The 19,326-nt window shown below is 41.9% G+C and overlaps 1 protein-coding gene across 1 annotated transcript in view; it reads right to left on the reverse strand.

Annotated features, from left to right (window-relative positions):
* The window catches only part of AFF4 (AF4/FMR2 family member 4), a 2,373,445-nt gene that overhangs the window by 1,864,622 nt on the left and 489,497 nt on the right, over positions 1-19,326 (reverse strand). The window contains exon 5 of the mRNA XM_044069901.1: positions 18,000-18,040. Coding sequence (XP_043925836.1) covers positions 18,000-18,040 — 41 coding nt within the window. The remainder of the gene's footprint in view (positions 1-17,999; positions 18,041-19,326) is intronic.

Consider the following 19,326-nt stretch of genomic DNA (forward strand, 5'->3'; position numbering starts at 1 on the left):
CAGGTGAAGTTGATCCTGTGTCCACAATCCTTGCACGCATTTGTCCAGCATGTGTGCCCCCATCCAAGGTCTGAAGCGTCTGTTGTGATGGTCTGGCTTGGTTGACATCTGCGAAAGGGTAGGCCTGGGTTTGACTGGCATGCCTGAGCCCACCATAGGAACTCCTGTTTTAAGCATGGAATTAGTGGGATTTCTGTTTCTAGACTGTGTCTGTGTTGGGACCATAAATTCTTTAGGTACCACTGTAGTTTCCTCATATGTAGTCTGGCAAATGGGACCAAGATTATACATGATGCCATGAAGCCCAAGGCCTGCAGAACTTTTCTTGCTGTTAACTTGTTCAGTTTTGTTAGTGCCAAGAAGTAAAGAGGAAGTTCTTTTGTTTTTCTGTAGACAGGAATGCCATTTGTTGTACTGTGTCCAATTCCGCCCAAGAATGTCCTTGTTTGGGATGGTATCAGCCTTGACTTTTGTAAATTGACTGTGTATCCCAGTCCTTGTAGCAAGTAAATGACCCTTTGTAAATCTGTTGTCAGCTTGCTTTTGTTGTCCCTTGTAGCAGGCAGTCGTCCAGGTATGGGTAAATTTGAATTCCCTGTAGTCTGCAATGGGCGATTACTGATGCCAGGCATTTTGTGAATACTCTGGGCAGTAGATAAGCCAAAAGGCAATGCTGAGAATTGATAGTGCTCTGATCCTGCAAGAAATCTGAGGTATCTTCTGCAGATTGGTCGAATGGGGACGTGCAGGTATGCCTCCTTGAGATCTAGAGTTACCAGCCAAGACTCCTTGCCCAGCATGGGAAGAAGTTGCTGTAGGGTCAGCATTTTGAATTTTGGGACAATGATGTATGTATTTAAGGTGGACAGGTCGAGAATTGGTCTCCAACTTTTTCCTTTCTTGGAACTAGGAATAGTCTGGAGTAGAACCCTTTCCTTGTTCTGCTGTTGGCACTCTTTCCACAGCTCTCATGTTTGCTAACTCCATTATCTGGCGAGAGCCTCTGTTTTTGATTTGGAGGTAGATTTGGCATTCCTCTTTGACTGGTAAAGTGTGGAAGTGAAACCGTAACCTTGATCTATGGTTTGTAAAATCCACTTGTCTTTTGTTATGTAGTGCCAGTTCTTTGAAAATAAGGTTAACTTTCCGCCTAGAGGAGCTGCTATTTGTTCCCTGGTAGGCAGATTTAGGATTAAGTCACTGTGGTTGTGCTGATGTAGTGGCAGTGGCTGTGTCTGTGCCTCTGCGGGTACCCTGCCACTGTCGCCCTCTGTAGGCACCTCCTCTGGATTGGTTTCTGCCTCTGGGACGTCTATTCCTGCCCCTTTGAAATCTTGTGGAGTCAGGAAAGGACCAATTTTTGGCAGGCCAGTTCCTGCTAAACCTTGGGGTTGAACCTGCAAGAAATCTTTAACAGTTTGAACAGATTTTGCCTTTTCTTCCATTTTCTTCATAACCTGCTGGGCAGGTGTACCAAACAAACTTGTCTTGTCCATAGGAGCATCTAGCAACTTAGCTTTAACATGATCCGTAAAGCTTGTTCCTTTAGCCATGCATGCCTTCTTATCACTGTGCCTGTCATGGCTGATCTAAATGAAGCCTCCAGTGCATCATAGCCACATTTTAATGAATGGTTGCTAACCTGTTGTATGTTATTTACCATCTCTAATACATATTTCTTATCAAGAGATTCATCAGTGGTTAGTTTTTTAGTTAACTGATCAAGCATAAACTCTTGGTATTGTATCATGTGAAACTGACAGTTTAAAGCTCTAGCTGAGAGAGTAGCTGAAGTGTAGACCTTTTACCCCATCTGTCTAATGACCTTGCTTCCTTTCAGAAGGAATAGGTTTTTAGCTGTGGTCGCGGCTACTGCCTTGGGACCCTGGGAAATAGTTTCTGGGTCTGCAAGCGGGGCCTTGTAAAGGTGGTGATGAGTATCTGGCACCCTGTAAAATCTGTCTGGTTTGGCAGGGGCTGAGGGAAAGAATCAGGAGCGGAGCAAACATCATTGAAAGCATCATCCACCACAGAGAGAACAGGAGGTATAGCTAAGGGCCTGTGCTGTGGGAGGTGCAGAAAGGTCCTAAGTCTTTTCTGGAGTCTGAAAATCCTGTTGCTGCCATTGGAACTGTTCTCGCATGGCATGCAAGGTTTCCCCAAAGGAGAATTCTTCTGGTGGGGAAGCAGCTGGAATGGATTCTTCAGCATCAGAATCTTCAAAATTGGAGAAGGGAGCCTCAGGCTGGTCAGTTATGTCTGATTCTTCAGCAGAATCATCAGAAGACACTGGCTCAGGGGGCTCTGCCCTAGGTCTCTTCTCTGGGGGCTGAGAGGCCCTGTCTGGGTGAGATTGAGATCCTCTAATTAAAGAAATTAAATCTTCTGCCAAAGAAAGCATTTGAGAACTAGAAGAGGGCCTGGATGTGGGGGGTTTTACAGGCACTGTCTTAGTAGTCTTGGCTGCCTTAGCCCTGGCGAAGGCCTTAATGGACATGGCAGCTGGAGGCCTAGCAGCACCACGTGCTGGGGTAGAGACATCCAAGGGGATAGTGTCTGATAAGTCAACCACCGTAGTGGGTAAAATTTCTGAGGTTGATTCAAGAGTTGTAGCAGGGGCCTCAGTTGTAAGAATAGGTTCAGCTGTACTTTGATCAGTTTTCTCGGTTTCAGCCGAAACCGAGACACTCGCGGTTTGCTTTACCGTGGTTTCGGCCGAAACCGCGGACCGCGAGTGTCGGTCTTTATCTTTGTGTTTTTTGGGGGTAGTCGGAGGATCCGACGGCATAATGTACGCAAAATCAGAACCGAAAAACTGTTCTGCAAACTCCGACCGACGCCTAAGCCGCTCGCCGGTTGAAAGAGGCACAGGCCGAACAGGCTGCTACGTCGTGGGCTGGGCCTAAACAAGGCAGACAGTAAGAGTGGAAATCTTTATGAGGTATTTGTTTCCCACAGGTTAAACAATTGTTAACTTTTTCTGACATCGGCTGAGGCAAGAAAGAGTCCCCAACGGGGTACTTAGCTTTAGAAGTCTTCGAAGTAGTATTCGGGAGAAGTAATCTCTGGATCCGACCGACCGGCACTTGCGAACAGCTTCTGCTTCGGGCGCCACGCGGCAAGAAAGACTGAGGAAAATGGCGTCGGCTGATGCTTTTATACCCGAAGACCAACAGAGATGACGTCGGGTGGAGTGCGACATCAGCCGAAGCCGGACCCGGACTTTGGAATCCGGCCGACTGCAGGGCTGCCTGACGACAGGACAACCCACTTGTTATGACTGCAGATGCATCCATGAAGGACATCTCTCAGAGCCTTTTCTTAGAATCAGAGTAATCCTGGCCTTCCCAGTGGAAATGTTCCCTCATGGTATGTAAAGTTTCCCCAAAAGAGTAGTCCTCTGGGGGAGATGCTGAGGGAATAGACTCTTCAGCATCAGTATCTTCATAAGGGGGAAAAGAGTACTCCTGTTCCTCAGAAGAATCTGAGGTAATGGAAACCTAGTCAGAGGAAGCGTAGTCCTCCTCCTGTCTAGGCCTTTTGTCAGGTGAGGGATGGGAACCCCTGATTAGGGTAATTAAGTCTTCGGCCATCTTAAGCATCTGTTTCTTAGGCATGGGGCCTTGCACTGGAGACTGCTGTACAGGCTTCCTTACTTTTAATGGAGTTTTCAGTTTTGCAAAGGATTTAATATTAAGTGTAGTCGGTCTGAAGACACCTTCAGCAACTGACGGCCTTTCAACTGCACCGGAATCCCCATCAGCCATGGAGTCGGAAAGGGCCTAAAGATAAAGGCTCTGAAGGCCCTGCAATCTCCGCTTGGGAGTCGGATGCAGGCTGGGGTTCTAAATCAGCAGTAGTCAGGGGCTGCGTAGACGCCTCACTGAAAACCAGAGAACCGGCGACTGGCCTAGCTGAGGCCTCGGTGTCTGGTTTGTGTCTCGGTTGCCTGTCCTTATCTTTGTGCTTTTTATGCATCCCGGTCGTCGGTTGCTCTGATGGCATGGTATAATTACATTTTCTACCAAAATAATGTCAGGCGAAATCAAACCAACATTTAATAGTTCATTTGTTAAACCTAGCACAAAACCGACAACCTGTGACGCCGTAGTCTGGACCTAGGCAAGGGATACAATAAGAATGAAAATCCTTATGAGGTATTTGCTTCCCACAAGTAATGCAATTATTAACTTTTTCTGACATCGGACTGAGGCAAGAAAAGGATCCCCAACAAGGTACTTAGCTTTAATGAAGACTTTGGTCTGAAATTCGATTTGAAAATCTCAGGAGTCGGCCGACCGGCACTTGCGAACTGCTTCTACTTCGGGCATCGCGTGGCAAGAAAGACTGGAGAAAATGGCGTTGGCTGCCTCTTTTATACCCCTGTCGCACTGATGTCAGGGAAGAAGCGACAGCAACCGACGCTGGACCAAGTCTTTGGAACTCGGGCCGACTGCAGGACCGCCTGACGGCAGATAACCCAAGTGTGATGACTGCAGCAGTGTAACACGATGAACATCATAGTGTTCAAAATCGATAAGTCCAGTATTGGACGTCATGAATTGTCTTTTCTGGGTACCATGAAAAGTCTTGAATAAAAACCTTGTCCTTTTTTCTTTTCTTGTACCGGTTCAATAGTCCCCATATCCATGAGGAACATGACTTGTTTCTGGGCCTCTGCCCAATGGTTTTGTGGCAGATCCAGCCATCTGTTTGGAATTGGCAAAGTATGGAAATGAAATCTGTACCCCTGGGATACTATGTTTAATACCTACTTGTCCTGGGTAATTAACTGCCAATTTTGAGCATGAAGTGCTAGTTTTCTCCCCAAGGGGGCTGCCAAAAGTGCTTGGTGATGGTAGAGGAAAGTCATTGAGACTGCTTACTGTAGGGTTGTGCTTTGTTTCCTCCAGATTTGGCGGTGGAGACACCCCATTGCTTTGACTTGTACGAACCCTGCGATTGGTAATAGAGAACCTTTTGAGCACCTGGATTTGCCTTGAGAGGCTCTGTTGGACACAGGAAAGGACCAGTTTTTAGTAGGCCAGTGCCTACTGAACCCGAGTGGCTGCACTTGTAAGAAATCTTTTACAGTTTGCATAGATTTAGCTTTGTCTTCCATTTTCTTTAAAACCTCTTCTGCCTTATTACCAGAGTATCATGCTGCAAAGGGGCATCCAACTACTTAGCTTTAACATGATCAGGCAGATTTTGTTCCTTGAGCCAGGCATGCCTTCTAATCACAGATCCAGTAATGGCGGCCCTACAAGAGGCCTCCAAGGAATCAAAACCACATTGTAAAGTATGCTTTCCAACCTGTTCTGCTGAATGCAATAATTCCTGTAACTCTATTTTCCACACAATCAGAAATCATCATTTTCTGTTTCAGTAAGCCCATAAAGTACAGTTGTGTACACTTACCATAAATGTAGATGTTAGAGTGTATTCACTGTTGCAGTCATTACATTTGGGCAATCTGCTGGCAAGTTGCCCTCAGTCGGCCTGAATAACAAAGTCTTGGGTCCTGCGTTGGCTGCCGTCTCCTCTTTCATGAAGTCAGGTCGACAGGGGTATAAAACGTGCAGCTGACGCCATTTTATTCAGTTTTTCTTGCCCCAAATGTCAGGTGCCCCCCAAATGGGGAGCAAAAAAAAAAAAAAAAAAAAAAAAAAAAAATATATATATATATATATATATATATATATATATATATATATACATATATATATATATATATATATATATATATATATATATATATATATATATATATATATATACACACACACACATATATATATATATATATATATACATACACACACATATATATATATATATATATATACACACACACATATATATATATATATATATATATATATACATACATATATATATATATACATACATATATATATATATATATATATATATATATATATATATATACACACACACACACACACATACACACACACAAAAACAGCAATATAAGTAAATGCACTTTTAGCAACATAAACTTTACCTTCATCTAAAAGCAAATACACCACAAAGGCTTTAGAATGTAGTATAGGAAAGAAAAGTTATAGAAAAAGGGGATGGTGGGTGGGTAACCCGGACTGCAACAGTGAATACACTTGAACATCTACATTTATGGTAAGTGTACACAACTGTACTATGTTCTTCGTGTTTCACTGTTGCAGTCATTACATTAGAGTAGAATCCCAAAGCTATGGCTGGGAGGATGGAAGTAAATAGCATTAGGAGCGGCTATAAAGCCCTGCAGAACTGCAGTGGCAAAGCCTGCCCTGGATTTGGAGAAGAGAGGCAAATGACAATGCTTTGTGAAGGTATGAACAGAGATCCAAGTAGCAGCTTCTAGAATGTCTTTGGTTGAAACTCCTCTGAGAAAGGCTGCTGAGGTAGATGCAACCCTAGTGGAATGTGACCTGATCCTCTTGGGCACAGGTTTACCATGATGCAAGTAGCAGAAACGAATGCAGTGGCTTATCCACTTAGAAATAGTCTGCTTTGATATAGTCTTTCTTTCTGATCCTGAAGCAAATGCCACCAGTAGTTGCTCAGACTTTCTTAGAGATTTGGTACTGTTTAATTAGAATCTTAGTTGTCTGTGCATGTCCAATGAATGTAGAATCCACTCACCCTTGTTCTGCAGATTTGGGTAAAATGTTGGCTGGTGAACTGTTTAGTTAAGAGCCACTCTGGATACCACCTTAGGCATAAAGGAAGGATTGGTCCTGAGAGACACCCTTGCCTGGGTAAAATGTAATAAAAGGCTCCACAGCCATGAGAGCCTGTAGTTTTGAAACCCTTCTTGCTGAAGTGACTGCTGAGGAAAGCTGTTTTCCAAGATAAAAATTGTATATCCGCAGTAGCTGCTGGTTCAAAAGGAGGCAGGGGGAGTTTTTCCAGCACAAAATTGATGTCCCATGCAGGAGTTGGTGCTCTTCTGGGATGCTTTAAATTTTTGGCCCCTCTAAGATACTGTTTAAGCAAAGGATGAGTAAAGAGGGGAAGCTCCATGTTGTAATGAGCGGAGATGGCAGAGGCATGTATTTTTAAATGAAGAAGATGGGCCCTTTATCAAGCATCTCAGTCAAGTATTGTAAAATCTGAGGGATATTTGGTTTTGCTGTGTCCATTCCTTGTGCTTGGTTCCAAGCACAGAATCTCTTCCATTTATCAGCATAAAATTTTCTAGTACTAGGCCTTCTGGCTTCCAAACATCCATCACAGATTTACTGAGAGGTGGTTTTTGAATTAAGTGATCAGTCATGCTGCAAGGTTCAGAGTTTGGAGTAGTGTGTGCAGAATTTGACTGCTCTGCTGAGACAGTAGATGAGGTATTTGAGGCAAGTACCAAGGAGGGAGTTGAGATATATTCCTTAGAAATGGGTACCAGTGCTGGCGAGGCCAGTCCAGAGCAATCAGGATCATTTTTGGTTTTTCCTGTCTGACCTTTAGTAAGACCTTGGAGAGAAGAGGCAGAGAGGGAAAGGCATAGACTGATAGGTTTTTCCAACTAAAGGATAGGGTATCCACTTTCCATGCTTGTCTGTGATAAGTCCTTGTGCAGAATTTGTCCAGTTGATAATTTTGGGAAGAGGCAAATAGATCTGTCTGGGCTCCCACATCTTTGTGTTACCATGCTGAAGATTTGTGGATCCAGTTTCCAATCGTGTGAGTCCATAAGATTTCTGCTTAGGTCGTCTGCCAGAGTATTTTGTTTTCCTGGCAGGAATTGAGCCTGAAGATGTACTTGGTAAGTCAAGGCTGTGTTCCACAATACCATGGCTAGTCTGCAAAGGGGGTAGGAATGTGTACCCCCCCCCGCTTATGTACCACATAACTGTGGTGCTGTCCGTCTATCAGTAGTTGTCCTGGATGAAGCAAGTCCTTGAAGGCATTCTGAACAGCTAGCATCTCTTTCTGGTTGACATGCAGATGCATTTGTTTTGGGCTCCATATGCCCTGAATGCATCTCCCCGCCAGGTGCCCCTGCACCCCCCCCCAGCAGAGTCTGATGCATCTGTAGTTAGGGTTAGGGTGGCAGGGGGTAGTGAATGACAGTCCCTTGTTTTGGTGACATGTCTCTGCCCACCAAAGAAACTCCTGTTGTAGGCAGGGAATGAGAGGAATCATTGTTTCCAGACTGTGACAAAGTTGACTCCATAAACTTTTTAGGTACCATTGAAGTTTCCTCATATGCAGTCTTGCATATGGAATTAGTAGAATGCAGGATGCCATGAACCCCAAAGCCTGCAGAATTTGTCTTGCAGATAACTGGGTTTTTGTTGCCATCAGTTTGAAGTATGTTGTCAGTTGCCTTTGTTTGTCTTGCCTTAAGGTAAGCCATCTGGGCAGTTGTATTCAAGCTTGCACCCAGGAATGTAATTATTTGAGAGGGTACCAGTTGGGACTTCTTTTTGTTTATTGCATACCCTAGGCATGTTAGAAGCCTTTTTACAAACACCAGATGTTGAAGAATGTCCTTGTTCTCTGCTTGAATGAGGGAGCCGTCCAGGTAAGGATAAATTTGTAAGCTTGTCTGCAAAATGCAATTACTGGTGCCAGGCACTTTGTAAAGACCCTGGGCGCAGTAGATAAGCCAAAGGGCAGTGCAGAGAGAATTGATAATGCAAAAAACCTGCCTTGAAGCGAAGGCACCTTCTGCACGATTTCCTTATTGGGATATGCAGGTATGCCTCTTAAGTCTAGATTCACTAACCAAGCGTTCCTGCCCAGCATAGGCAGTAGCTGTTGTAAAGTCAGCATTTTGAATTTTGGAATGTCCGGGAATGTGTTCAAAATCGATAAGTCCAGTACTGGACGCCAGGCATGGTCTTTTCTGGGTACCAGAAAAAGTATTGAATAAAAACCCTGTCCTTTTTCCTGTTCTGGCACTGGTTGAATAGCCCCATATCCATGAGGGACATAGCTTGCTTCTGAGCCTCTGCCCATTGATTTTGTGGCAGATCTGGCCAACCGTTTGGAATTGGTAAAGTATGGGAATGAAATCTGTACCCCTGGGATCCTGTAAGTAATACCCATTTGTCCTGGGTAATTAACTGCCAATTTTGAGCATGAGGTGCTACTTTTCCCCCCAAGGGGGCTGCCAAAAGTTAAGTGCTTGGTGAAGGTAGAGGGAAGTCACTGAGACTGCTTATTGTAGGGTTGTGCTTTGTTTCCTCCAGATTTGGAGGTGGAGGCACCCCATTGCTTTGACCTGTAAGAACCCTGTGATTGGTAATCTAGAGCCTTTTGAGCATCTGGATTTGCCTTGAGAGGCTCTGTTGGACACAGGAAAGGACCAATTTTTAGTAGGCCAGTGCCTACTAAACCCAAGTGGCTGTACTTGTAAGAAATCTTTTACAGTTCGCACAGATTTAGCTTTGTCTTCCATTTTCTTTAAAACCTTTTCTGCCTTATTACCAAACAGAGTATCGTGCTGTAAAGGGGGCATCCAACAGTTTAGCTTTAACATTATCAGGCAGATTTTGCTCCTTGAGCCAGGCATGCCTTCTAATCACAGATCCAGTAACTGCAGCCCTGAAAGAGGCCTCCAAGGAATCAAAACCACATTGCAAAGTATACTTTCCAACCTGTTCTGCTGCATGCAATAATTCCTGCAATTCTTTATTTTCCACACAATCAGAAATCAATATCATTTTCTGTTTCAATAAGCTCATAACATGTTGATATTTAAGAAAATGAAACTGGCAGTTTAAGGCCCTAATTGCCAAGGTTGCATATGTATAAACCTTCTTTCCCCATCTATCCAGCGCCCTGGAATCTCTATCGGGGGGGAGGGGGGGGTAGGACTTTTGGCTATAGAGGCCTTTACACCCTTGGGACCCTGAGAAATAGTCTCAGGATCAGCAGCAGGATTTTTGAAAAGAAATTTGTGGCAGTCAGGAACCCTGTAATATCTGTCTGGCTTACTAGGAGCCGGAGGCAGGGAATCAGGAGCCATGCTTGATTCTGAAAACACATGAACAATGTCTAATAAAGGAGGTATTGCCAACGCCTATGCCGAGGAAGAAGGAAATCCCCAAGCCTGTTTTTGATTCAGAGAAGTCCTAACTCTCCCAGTAAAAATGTTCCCTTAAAGTATGCAAAGTCTCTCCAAAAGAGAGATCCTCAGGAGGAGATGCAGATGGGATGGATTCCTCTGCATCAGAATCCTCATAGGGTGGAACAGAAAATTCCTGATCAGAAGAGGAATCAGAAGAACTGGAAACCTGACCTGAAGATTCATAATCAGTGCCTTGCCTAGGCCTCTTAGCGGGGGGGGGGGGGGGACGACACCTGATCAAGGTAATTAAAACCTCAGACATTTTGATATTGTTTTTTAGGCATAGGGGCCTGAGCATGTGGCTCATGCGTCAATTTTTTAAACAGAGATGTTTTTGACCTTTTGTTGCTGGCATCTGTTTAATATAAAAATGCTGAGGCCTGAAAACACCCTCAGAAGTCGGTAGTGGCTCCGGACCCATCCAAGGGACAGACATCCACGAGTTCAATACTGTGAGAATCTCGTGGCATACCAGACTCTGAATGGGTCTCGGTAGAGGCCTGCGACTCAAAGGTAGCAGGTATCAGGGGCTGCGAAAGCACCCGAGTACTGGCAAACCGGCAACTGGCTTAGGAGAAGCTTTGTCGGTTTTGGACCTCGACGGTCCGTCTCTGTCTTTCTTTGTGTTTTTTGTGAACTCCGGCAGTCGGATTGCTAACAGACGACATTTCATGATAATTAAATCTTGAACCAAAATATTTAGAAGCAAAAATATACAGACGCTTAATAGTGCATTGGTTAAATCTGGCACAAAACAGACAGCAAGACATGTTATGATCTGGGCCTAGGCAAGGAATACAGTACAAATGAAAATCCTTATGAGGTATTTGCTTCACATAAGTAATGCAATTATTAACTTTTACTGACATCGGTAAGGAGCAAGAAAGTTTCCCCAATGGGGTACTTAGCTTTGGTTTGAAGACTTAGGTTCTGAAACTCGAATACGAATATTTCAGGAGTCGGCTGACCGGCACTTGCGAACTGTTTTTGCTTCGGGCACCGCGCAGCAAGAAAGACTGAATAAAATGGCATCGGCTGCATGTTTTATACCCCCGATGACTTGATGTCATGGAAGAGGCAGCAGCAACAGACGCAAGACTCAAGACTTTGCTATTCAGGCCGACTGAGGGAAACCTGCCAGCAGATTACCCAAATGTAATGACTGCAACAGTGAAACACGAAGAACATCTGGAGATAAACACACTGTAAACACTCTTGGTGCAGTGCATAATCTAGAGGGTAAGACAAAGGAACAATGTGACCCAGACACACAGTACCTTAAGAAACACCTGAAGTCTAGTTGAATAAGGATGGGATAAGCATCTTTTACATCTAGGGTTAACTAGGGAACTTGAATGAGGTAGAAGAGGTAGCAGGCTGTGAACTGACAGCATTTTGAACTGGGCACTATTACAAACAGGTTTAGGAAAGAAAGATCTACAACTGGTCTCCAAGCATGTTCTTTCTTTGACAGTAAAACAATTGAATAAAAACATTTTCCCACCTGCGAAGGAGGAACTGGCTCTATCACCCTCTGGGACAGCATATGATGCACAGCTGGTCCAATGGATGAATGATTAACCCCCTGGAAAGGAGGAATTTCTCCTACTGAAATCCGTAACCTTGACAAATTATCTCCAGAATCTATTTGTATGAAACTGTTGCCAAACAGAAAAGTGGAGATTCAGACTTTTTGGAAGGACTGCATAGTTAGAGGGGGAACAAGGTCCCTTAGTCAATCTGACTTGTTGGGACTGTCCTTGGTTGGAGGGGGTCCTGAATTCCTTTTGGACCCCCCCCATTGCCACTCCTTAAATGGCTATTGACCTGCATTTTGCCGACACAGTATTTTGCTTTTTTTGCCAAAATTGGATAAGGGGTTAGAGAATCCCTTGGAAAATTTGGAAAAGGAGGGATGAAAAATCTTAGATATTTCCTGTTTAAACTTAACTCTCTAATCACACTTTTGTACAACAGAACAGACTTAGATGACTTTTCCTCACAGGAACTGCAGACTAAACATTCCTCATACTTTTATAGTCAGCACCAACCTTAACACATATGATCCTGACAATTCATAATTCTAAAAATCAGCATACTTTTCCCATACTTATCTATCTTCCCATACTTATCAGAAAGATTAAGATGACTGGAATTACCCAAATGTTTAACAGTGGTAAACTCAACTAAAGCTGTAGCTGCTTCGCCAGGTTTAGAAGACTGTATAAAAACTTAAAGGTTGCCTGAATTAAACCCTGTGCCAGACCAAGCAAATTACTCCTGCCCAAAGAAATTTGAGTAGAAGATGCACGTTTAGTTCTCTTTCTTCTTGACAGGAAACTGGTGCCACCAGTGTTAAAAGTGGCTCTCCTTTGCTCACTTATGGGACTCAAACAGTTGCACAGGGTGTGGCTAAACCCCGATCCACAGTGGCTGTAAATGCCACACCAGAGGGATCAAGGGTAAAAAGGAGTGGTCTGAGATACAACTAATGGCCTCAAAAGAGTCGCTTGCCTGTGGCTGATGCAAACCGCTAGCCTGTTATGGTGTCAAAAGCTGTTTTATTTTTTCTTTTGCTGGAAGGACTGACCATGGGCCTGACAGTTTGTTCCATGGTCAAGACGAAAATGGGGCTTCTTTCCTAGAGAAAACTACAAAAGCTGGTGAAAATTTAAAACATTTCAAAGTCACTTTTTCCACAGAAAAAAAAACAGTAAAAAGCACTTAAAATATTTTCCTGCCCCAAACAAGTTAAAATAAACAATTTCTCCACAGAAAAAAAAGTATTTTTAAAAACTTTAAAAAAACTTGTAAAATGACAGAAAAAAGAGCACTTTAAAAATACATACAGTCTTGCGGCAGTCCATAAAAACACAAAGTTCTAGCTTAAAAGTAACTTTCCTGAACAGGAAAGTTAAAGAAACTTTTTTTATTTATTTTTTGTTTATATATATATATATATATATATATATATATATATATATATATATAGGAAGGTTTTTCCCCCTAAAGGGGACGTGTATGCACAGCAACAAAACAGCACAAGCAGACATTTGATCCTCGAAAGCCTCAGAGAAGTGTACTCTTTGATGGCAGGAAAGCTTTGAAAAGCATTGCGTCCAAAATGTCTTTTTAGTCTTCACAGCTCAAGCTGACTGTCTGGGTGCTTGGACAGTGCCCTGAAGCCTTGGAAGTTCGTTGGCTGCTATATTCTTGCTTGATACAAGCCATATAACCTCAGGCTACTGAGCAGTGATAAATATGTAGAACATTAACATTTCTTCCAGCATTATTTATTTATTTATTTTTTTTTAATTAAAACAAAGAAAGATGTATTGATAAAGACACCTGCACAATGACTATCACTAGTTTTTATTTACTGCATTTTTACTGTCCTCAGGCTGCATTCCAAATATATACAAAGATACCACAGTCTCCACCCTGGATACTGTAGCATGCTACATTTCTTTTGCTCTAAACTCCTTAAGTCAACCAAGACACTGCCATCATAGTGCAATCTTCAGAAAAGCTAATTGTCTACTTTCGTACATTAATGTATGAAAACAACTGCACTGTAACACTAAACCTCAATATTTGACCTTGCAGGTGAGAGTGTACACATACCATTTATAAAGCGGCTTTAAGATTTATAAGTTGTATTCCAATATCCTCACCACTGTCACAAATGTGAAAGACAAGGGTCACTGCTGCCAATATATGACAGCCTGTCTAACTAATGGGGTCTGAATCTCACCAATGACAATCAGTGTACCATCTAAGTAAGTGACAGACAGGGCCATACTGTCCTTGGCTCCATTCTGCTGCCCAAACAGGTCTGAAGGTTGTCAGAGATATGGCTTTGATGCATTTCACTGATACCCAACTGGTTAGAGAGAGAAAGAAGTGCACACAAATCCGATTCAATAGCCAGTTTGGTAAATGTAATATGGCTCCAACAGTATAAAAGGAATACACACTACAGCTCTGGCTATGAGCTTCTTTTATCCACACTCAAACTAGGACTACAACACTAACTACTTACAGAGGTGAGTCTTTGGCTTAGCATCCTAGCCTCCTTTCTTACCAGAGTTTGAGAGCCAAAGTGCCTTCTAGTGCCCCAAAACCATGGTAACTGCCTTATGTAACAAGCCAAGTGATTTTTATATTCCCTACAGAGTACTTTGTCAGAAATGTTGAGGGAGCAAATAGTTGTAACCAAGTAAAAAGATTCTTTTGAGCCAAGACACACAGGACCTGAACTGCCTACATGCAGTAAGGCCTTACTATGTTTAATGCTACTGGCTGCCAAAAATAGCAATTGTATAAAATGGAAATGAAAAGCCAACTGAAGTACTGAATATTGTAAAGGAAATAAAAGAACTAAAGATGCAATGTTTAAAACTAAAGAGGTAAATTAAAATTACATAGAAAAACTACATTTGTAGAGCGAGACTTGAGAAGACAGGAATTGAATAATTTATATAATGGAATGACTGAAAATGATTACAAAGAATACATGCATACTGCATGACAGTAAGAATGGTATCCATTACTAGCATATTTTCAGTTAAGTGTATATGCATCTATATCACTGTTTAAAATGTGACTTAAAGATGGTAAAATGGAAACAGCCTTCTGAAAAAGTTATTTTCACACACAATTCCACACAGCTTTCTTCTTGACGTGGCAGTACTGCCACCATCACAGACATGGCTATGGCCTAAACATCTCATTTACTGCACCACTCTTGATTTAGTCAAACACAAGTTACAATTTTTATCTTGCTGGTAATGTGTTCAAGAACTCTTAGTGATGATCACCAAAGCTTGCCAAACTAAAGTGTGAACCACCACCCTTCTCTTCAGAAAGTAAAAAATCAATACCGACAATAAACTATACAAAGTTAACAAATAAAAACTTTATTTATACAAGAGTGAAAATAAAGATTAAATATACAAACATTAATAATGCAGAATGAAAGAATCAGTTGTACGAAACAGAACATTTAAACTACTGACTGGAAAACCTACACCACCCTAATACATAAGCACAAAGATTCTTGAACTTTGTCAATACAAATGTCCTGGAGCAATCAGTAAGAATACCCACTGGGGGAGAAACATCTTGGATATTGTCCTTACTAATATGGGAGCATCTTGCGCCATCCCTTGCATATCATCACTTGTTAGGTCTGACCATAAAGCAGACTTATCATGGACTAATCAATCAGAACACAGGGAACATCCAAACACTGCAGCCATTTCAGTTTGGATTCATCACAGGCAGATCATGCTTACTCAACCTGGTAGATTTTTTTGAAAAAGTAACCAAAGCAATGGATGAAGGCAAACCGGTACACCGTGCATACTTGCATACACATGGCACACCTCAGCCAGGCCAAATCTTCTGACAAGTAGAAAAGCTAAATAATCTGGGAATAAACCCATATGCCACCCACTGGATTGCAAACTGGCTCTGAGATAGGATGCAGGAAATCAAAATAGAGGTAGTTACCTCCACAAAGAGACCAGTTACCATTGGAGTCTCCCAGGTTTCTGTGCTAGGGACCTCTTGTTTGTCATCTACTTTTCTGAAGCAAAAGCCAATATGGGCTGTGGCTGACTAAATGTGCAGATGACTACAAGCTAGCAGCAGTCACTGAATCACCCAGATGAAAGTCATCCCGCAAGAAGGTTAATCTCAAATAATCGGTCCCAAAATCATGGACTGAACACTGTTGAATCCTTTGGGAAGTCATTTACCTCAGGAAATGGACACAAAGTTCACCCAAAAGTTCAAAATTATGTGGACAGTGACCTAACGTTTGACCAACAGATGTCCAGTTTTGTAAGAAAGTCCTTCTATATTGCACAGCTTATAAAACAGAACTCTGTCTAAATCTAGGATTGTCACAGTCTCCCTTTACTCGGTCCTTGTGAAGCCAGCCAAGGAGTATAACTGCTCCCTCTGGCATTCTCCTGTCCCCACACATGCAATAACTGGAATGCCCACAGATACACCTTACTAAAAGGATGCAAGGCCTAAACAACATGGCAAACATGGACAGAATCAAAGACCTGTTACTATACTCTGTATCCAACAGAATGCTAACAGATTACCTGTGTCTGGCACACAAGGCATCTTCTGACTCAATACTGATGGATTTACTACACATCAGCAAGTCAAATGGCATCAGAAATATTCAGTCTTGAGATCTAAACCTCCAACATCAACAGAACAGTTTGGATACTGCTGCTCTGGAACAGATTCCCCATCCATATAAAAGAAAGTTTATCCCTGTCCATAGTCAAAACACAACTTAGATTTATGCATGGGAAACAGAAAATTAACTCCAGGACTGCCCCTTGTACTATAATGGCCAGAAGCAGCTCTTAAATGCTTTATCCCATGCATGGGGCCCTTTAAATTATTTACAGTATGATCACACAGTTATTCTCATTATGGCTGATATACAATCATTGACCATGGGATAGGCAAGGGCAACCTTTAACCAAATCTGATAGGTTAATTCGAGCACAAAAAGGGAAAATGGCTGGGATTAAAATGTACCACACTGGTAGCTAGCCTATAAAGAAAACCTCTAAACTACATAAATCTACCTTATGCTGGCTTAAAAAGCACTGAACTCTTACTATTCTAAGTTCCTAAAACATACAAGGCAGACTTTCACAGGAAATGTATACCTCAACATCTTCCAACGAGAATGAGTTTAGTTTCAGCCCCAATATATTTTAGCTCATCACTTTCACACAGTAAAACGGTAAAATCAAAATGTTCTAAGTGCAATGGAGCAGTTTTGTGGGAACTAAGACTAATTATGTCATTCCTTCCCAACAGGAAATAAAAGCAAAACTTTTCTCACCTTATTTCTAACTGGTGTTGGTTTAATTAACCATTTGCATCTGCTCCCTTCAAAGTCTTTCAACTGCACTGAGTTTTTTCTTTAATGAAAAAGAAACCTTTACTTTTCTCCAACTACAAACAGCACATGCTAATAGACCAAGTCTGCATGCACACTGCGCTTCAAATGTTTCCTCCATAACCGTTTTAATGGTTACATGACCATCAGGCTCAATGCCAGTGTTACGTGGCTGTCAAAGTGTTTAAGACACATTTTTCTGTTTTATCATCATAGCAAACAAGTAATACAGAATGCTTATAATAGCGTTTACACAAATTTAAATTATTAAATCTCACCCCCACTTTTAAATTTAAACATCATTTAGCTGCACTTTTTTACAGCTTGCGTACCTCTAGCCTCACATAATGGGCCTAATTCTAGGTTTCAATTCTTGCATGACTGCTATAGCCCATCTAATGGGTGTCTTTAACCTTCCACTGACTCAACTGCACTATTTTACAACCCTTGGTTTCATGACACAGGAAAAATATGACATTACACTTTATACTTCACAACACAAACTCCATGCATTTCCTCTCCTCTTTTTCAACTGTTTTACATTCATAGGAAAAAAAAAAAAAATCACAAGGTCACCTGTCGTGTCACACACACAGTAGATTAAACAGAGCTTAAATACATTACACGATCTGAAAGAAAAAATATGGATCATATTTTAAATCAGCTTCTACCTTAGCCATCAAAGATGTCTAAGAGTATATGCAGCCCTACCATTATTCACCAACATTTCAACAGCATTCATTTCATTCCAATCACTGTCACTGAAACTTCCATAGCTAGAAATGCTCTTCCATTCACTTCTACCACCAAAACTTAATTTTTCTCCACACCCAATTCTTCTTTACTATAATTACCACTCACTTTTTCAGTGTCAAGCCTACTATAAGCCATTCAAGGGCATTTGCCTTTCCAGCCTTTCCTTACATACAAGTTATACAATAATGATTAAATCAGGATTACTTACTCTGTCCTCCATTTCCAAAACTGGAAAGCTGCGAGTCCTAACAGAAAAATAAAGCAGAACTTAATTTGTGTAAAACATATACACCCCAAAATAAGTTTGAAAACAGATACATCAATAGGATAATGTTCTAAATGCATGCTGCAGTAACAGTTAAGACAGTGTTAACAAGAAAGAAGCCCAAACAAAAATACAGTACAGATCTGAAAAGATACTCACCAAGTACAGCTGAATGAAACTCACCATATACTAGCAGACAAGAGTATGGCTTACCTGTTTGTCTAAAAGTTTGCATGCTTACCATCCTCAATCCCTATAACACACAACTTTTCCAAAACAATGCCTGCCACTTCAATTTAATCTGTACTTGTCTAAGAGCAGGTATGACAAAGACTGAGCTTGTACCCATGTATGTGAATCAAGACATTTAAGAGACAAATTTGGTTATTCTGACCAAGGACAGAATAGTAGTGCAAAATCTTACCATAACTATAGAGGTCCTTCTCTTCTCTGTTGCAGGATTCACAACATCAGGTAACCAGACATCGGCCAGTATATAAAAGACTTTACTACTGTAGGGTGCATGGTACGTCACACAGACTGCGATCGGACGTTGGCCATAAAAGTGACATACGGGCATAGCATCCTGAAAACTGACTGCCCGAGGAGAAATGCCAACCTAAGGGAGTAGGGTAAGGATCATCAAGAAGAACCAAGGCCAGGGTTAGTAATACTGCACCAGAGAACACGAGGGACATCTATTGTCATGGTAATATTTTACACAACTACTCTCTGTCCATCTATTCAACTGTTGCTGTATTCATAACATGGGGAAGAATACCAAAGCTCATGAAGTAAGAGAGGAAGGTGAAGCTGAGGAGCTTTACAGGAAGTCCTGCAGTAAGGATCTGGCAAACCTTAGTCTAGATTTAGAAATTACATCTAATTTGCAGTGTTTGGTGAAGGTATGGAATGAGGTCCATGTAGCTGCTTCAAGAATTGAATTAGTGTCCAATCCTTAGAAAAAGGCTCCAGATGAAGCAACAGCCCTGGTGAAGTGAACCCTAACAGGGGAAGGGACAGTCTTACGATGGTGATTGCAGCAGAAGGAAATAGTCTTGGAAATCCAGGAGAAAGTAGTCTGCTTGGACACAGCTCACCCCACGGTCCTAGGTTGGTAAGAAAAATAAATCTGATCAAACTTTCTAACAGCTTTGGTTTTGTCTAAATAAAATCTAAGTTACATGTGGACATTAAAGTATGGAGCACCCTCTCATTAGGGTACTGGGGAAAAGGGAAAAAGGTAGATAAGTGTATGGATTAATT

This window comes from Protopterus annectens, chromosome 4.part0 (genome assembly GCF_019279795.1).
Source record: "Protopterus annectens isolate FY-2018-M chromosome 4.part0, PAN1.0, whole genome shotgun sequence".
NCBI lineage: Eukaryota > Metazoa > Chordata > Ceratodontiformes > Protopteridae > Protopterus > Protopterus annectens.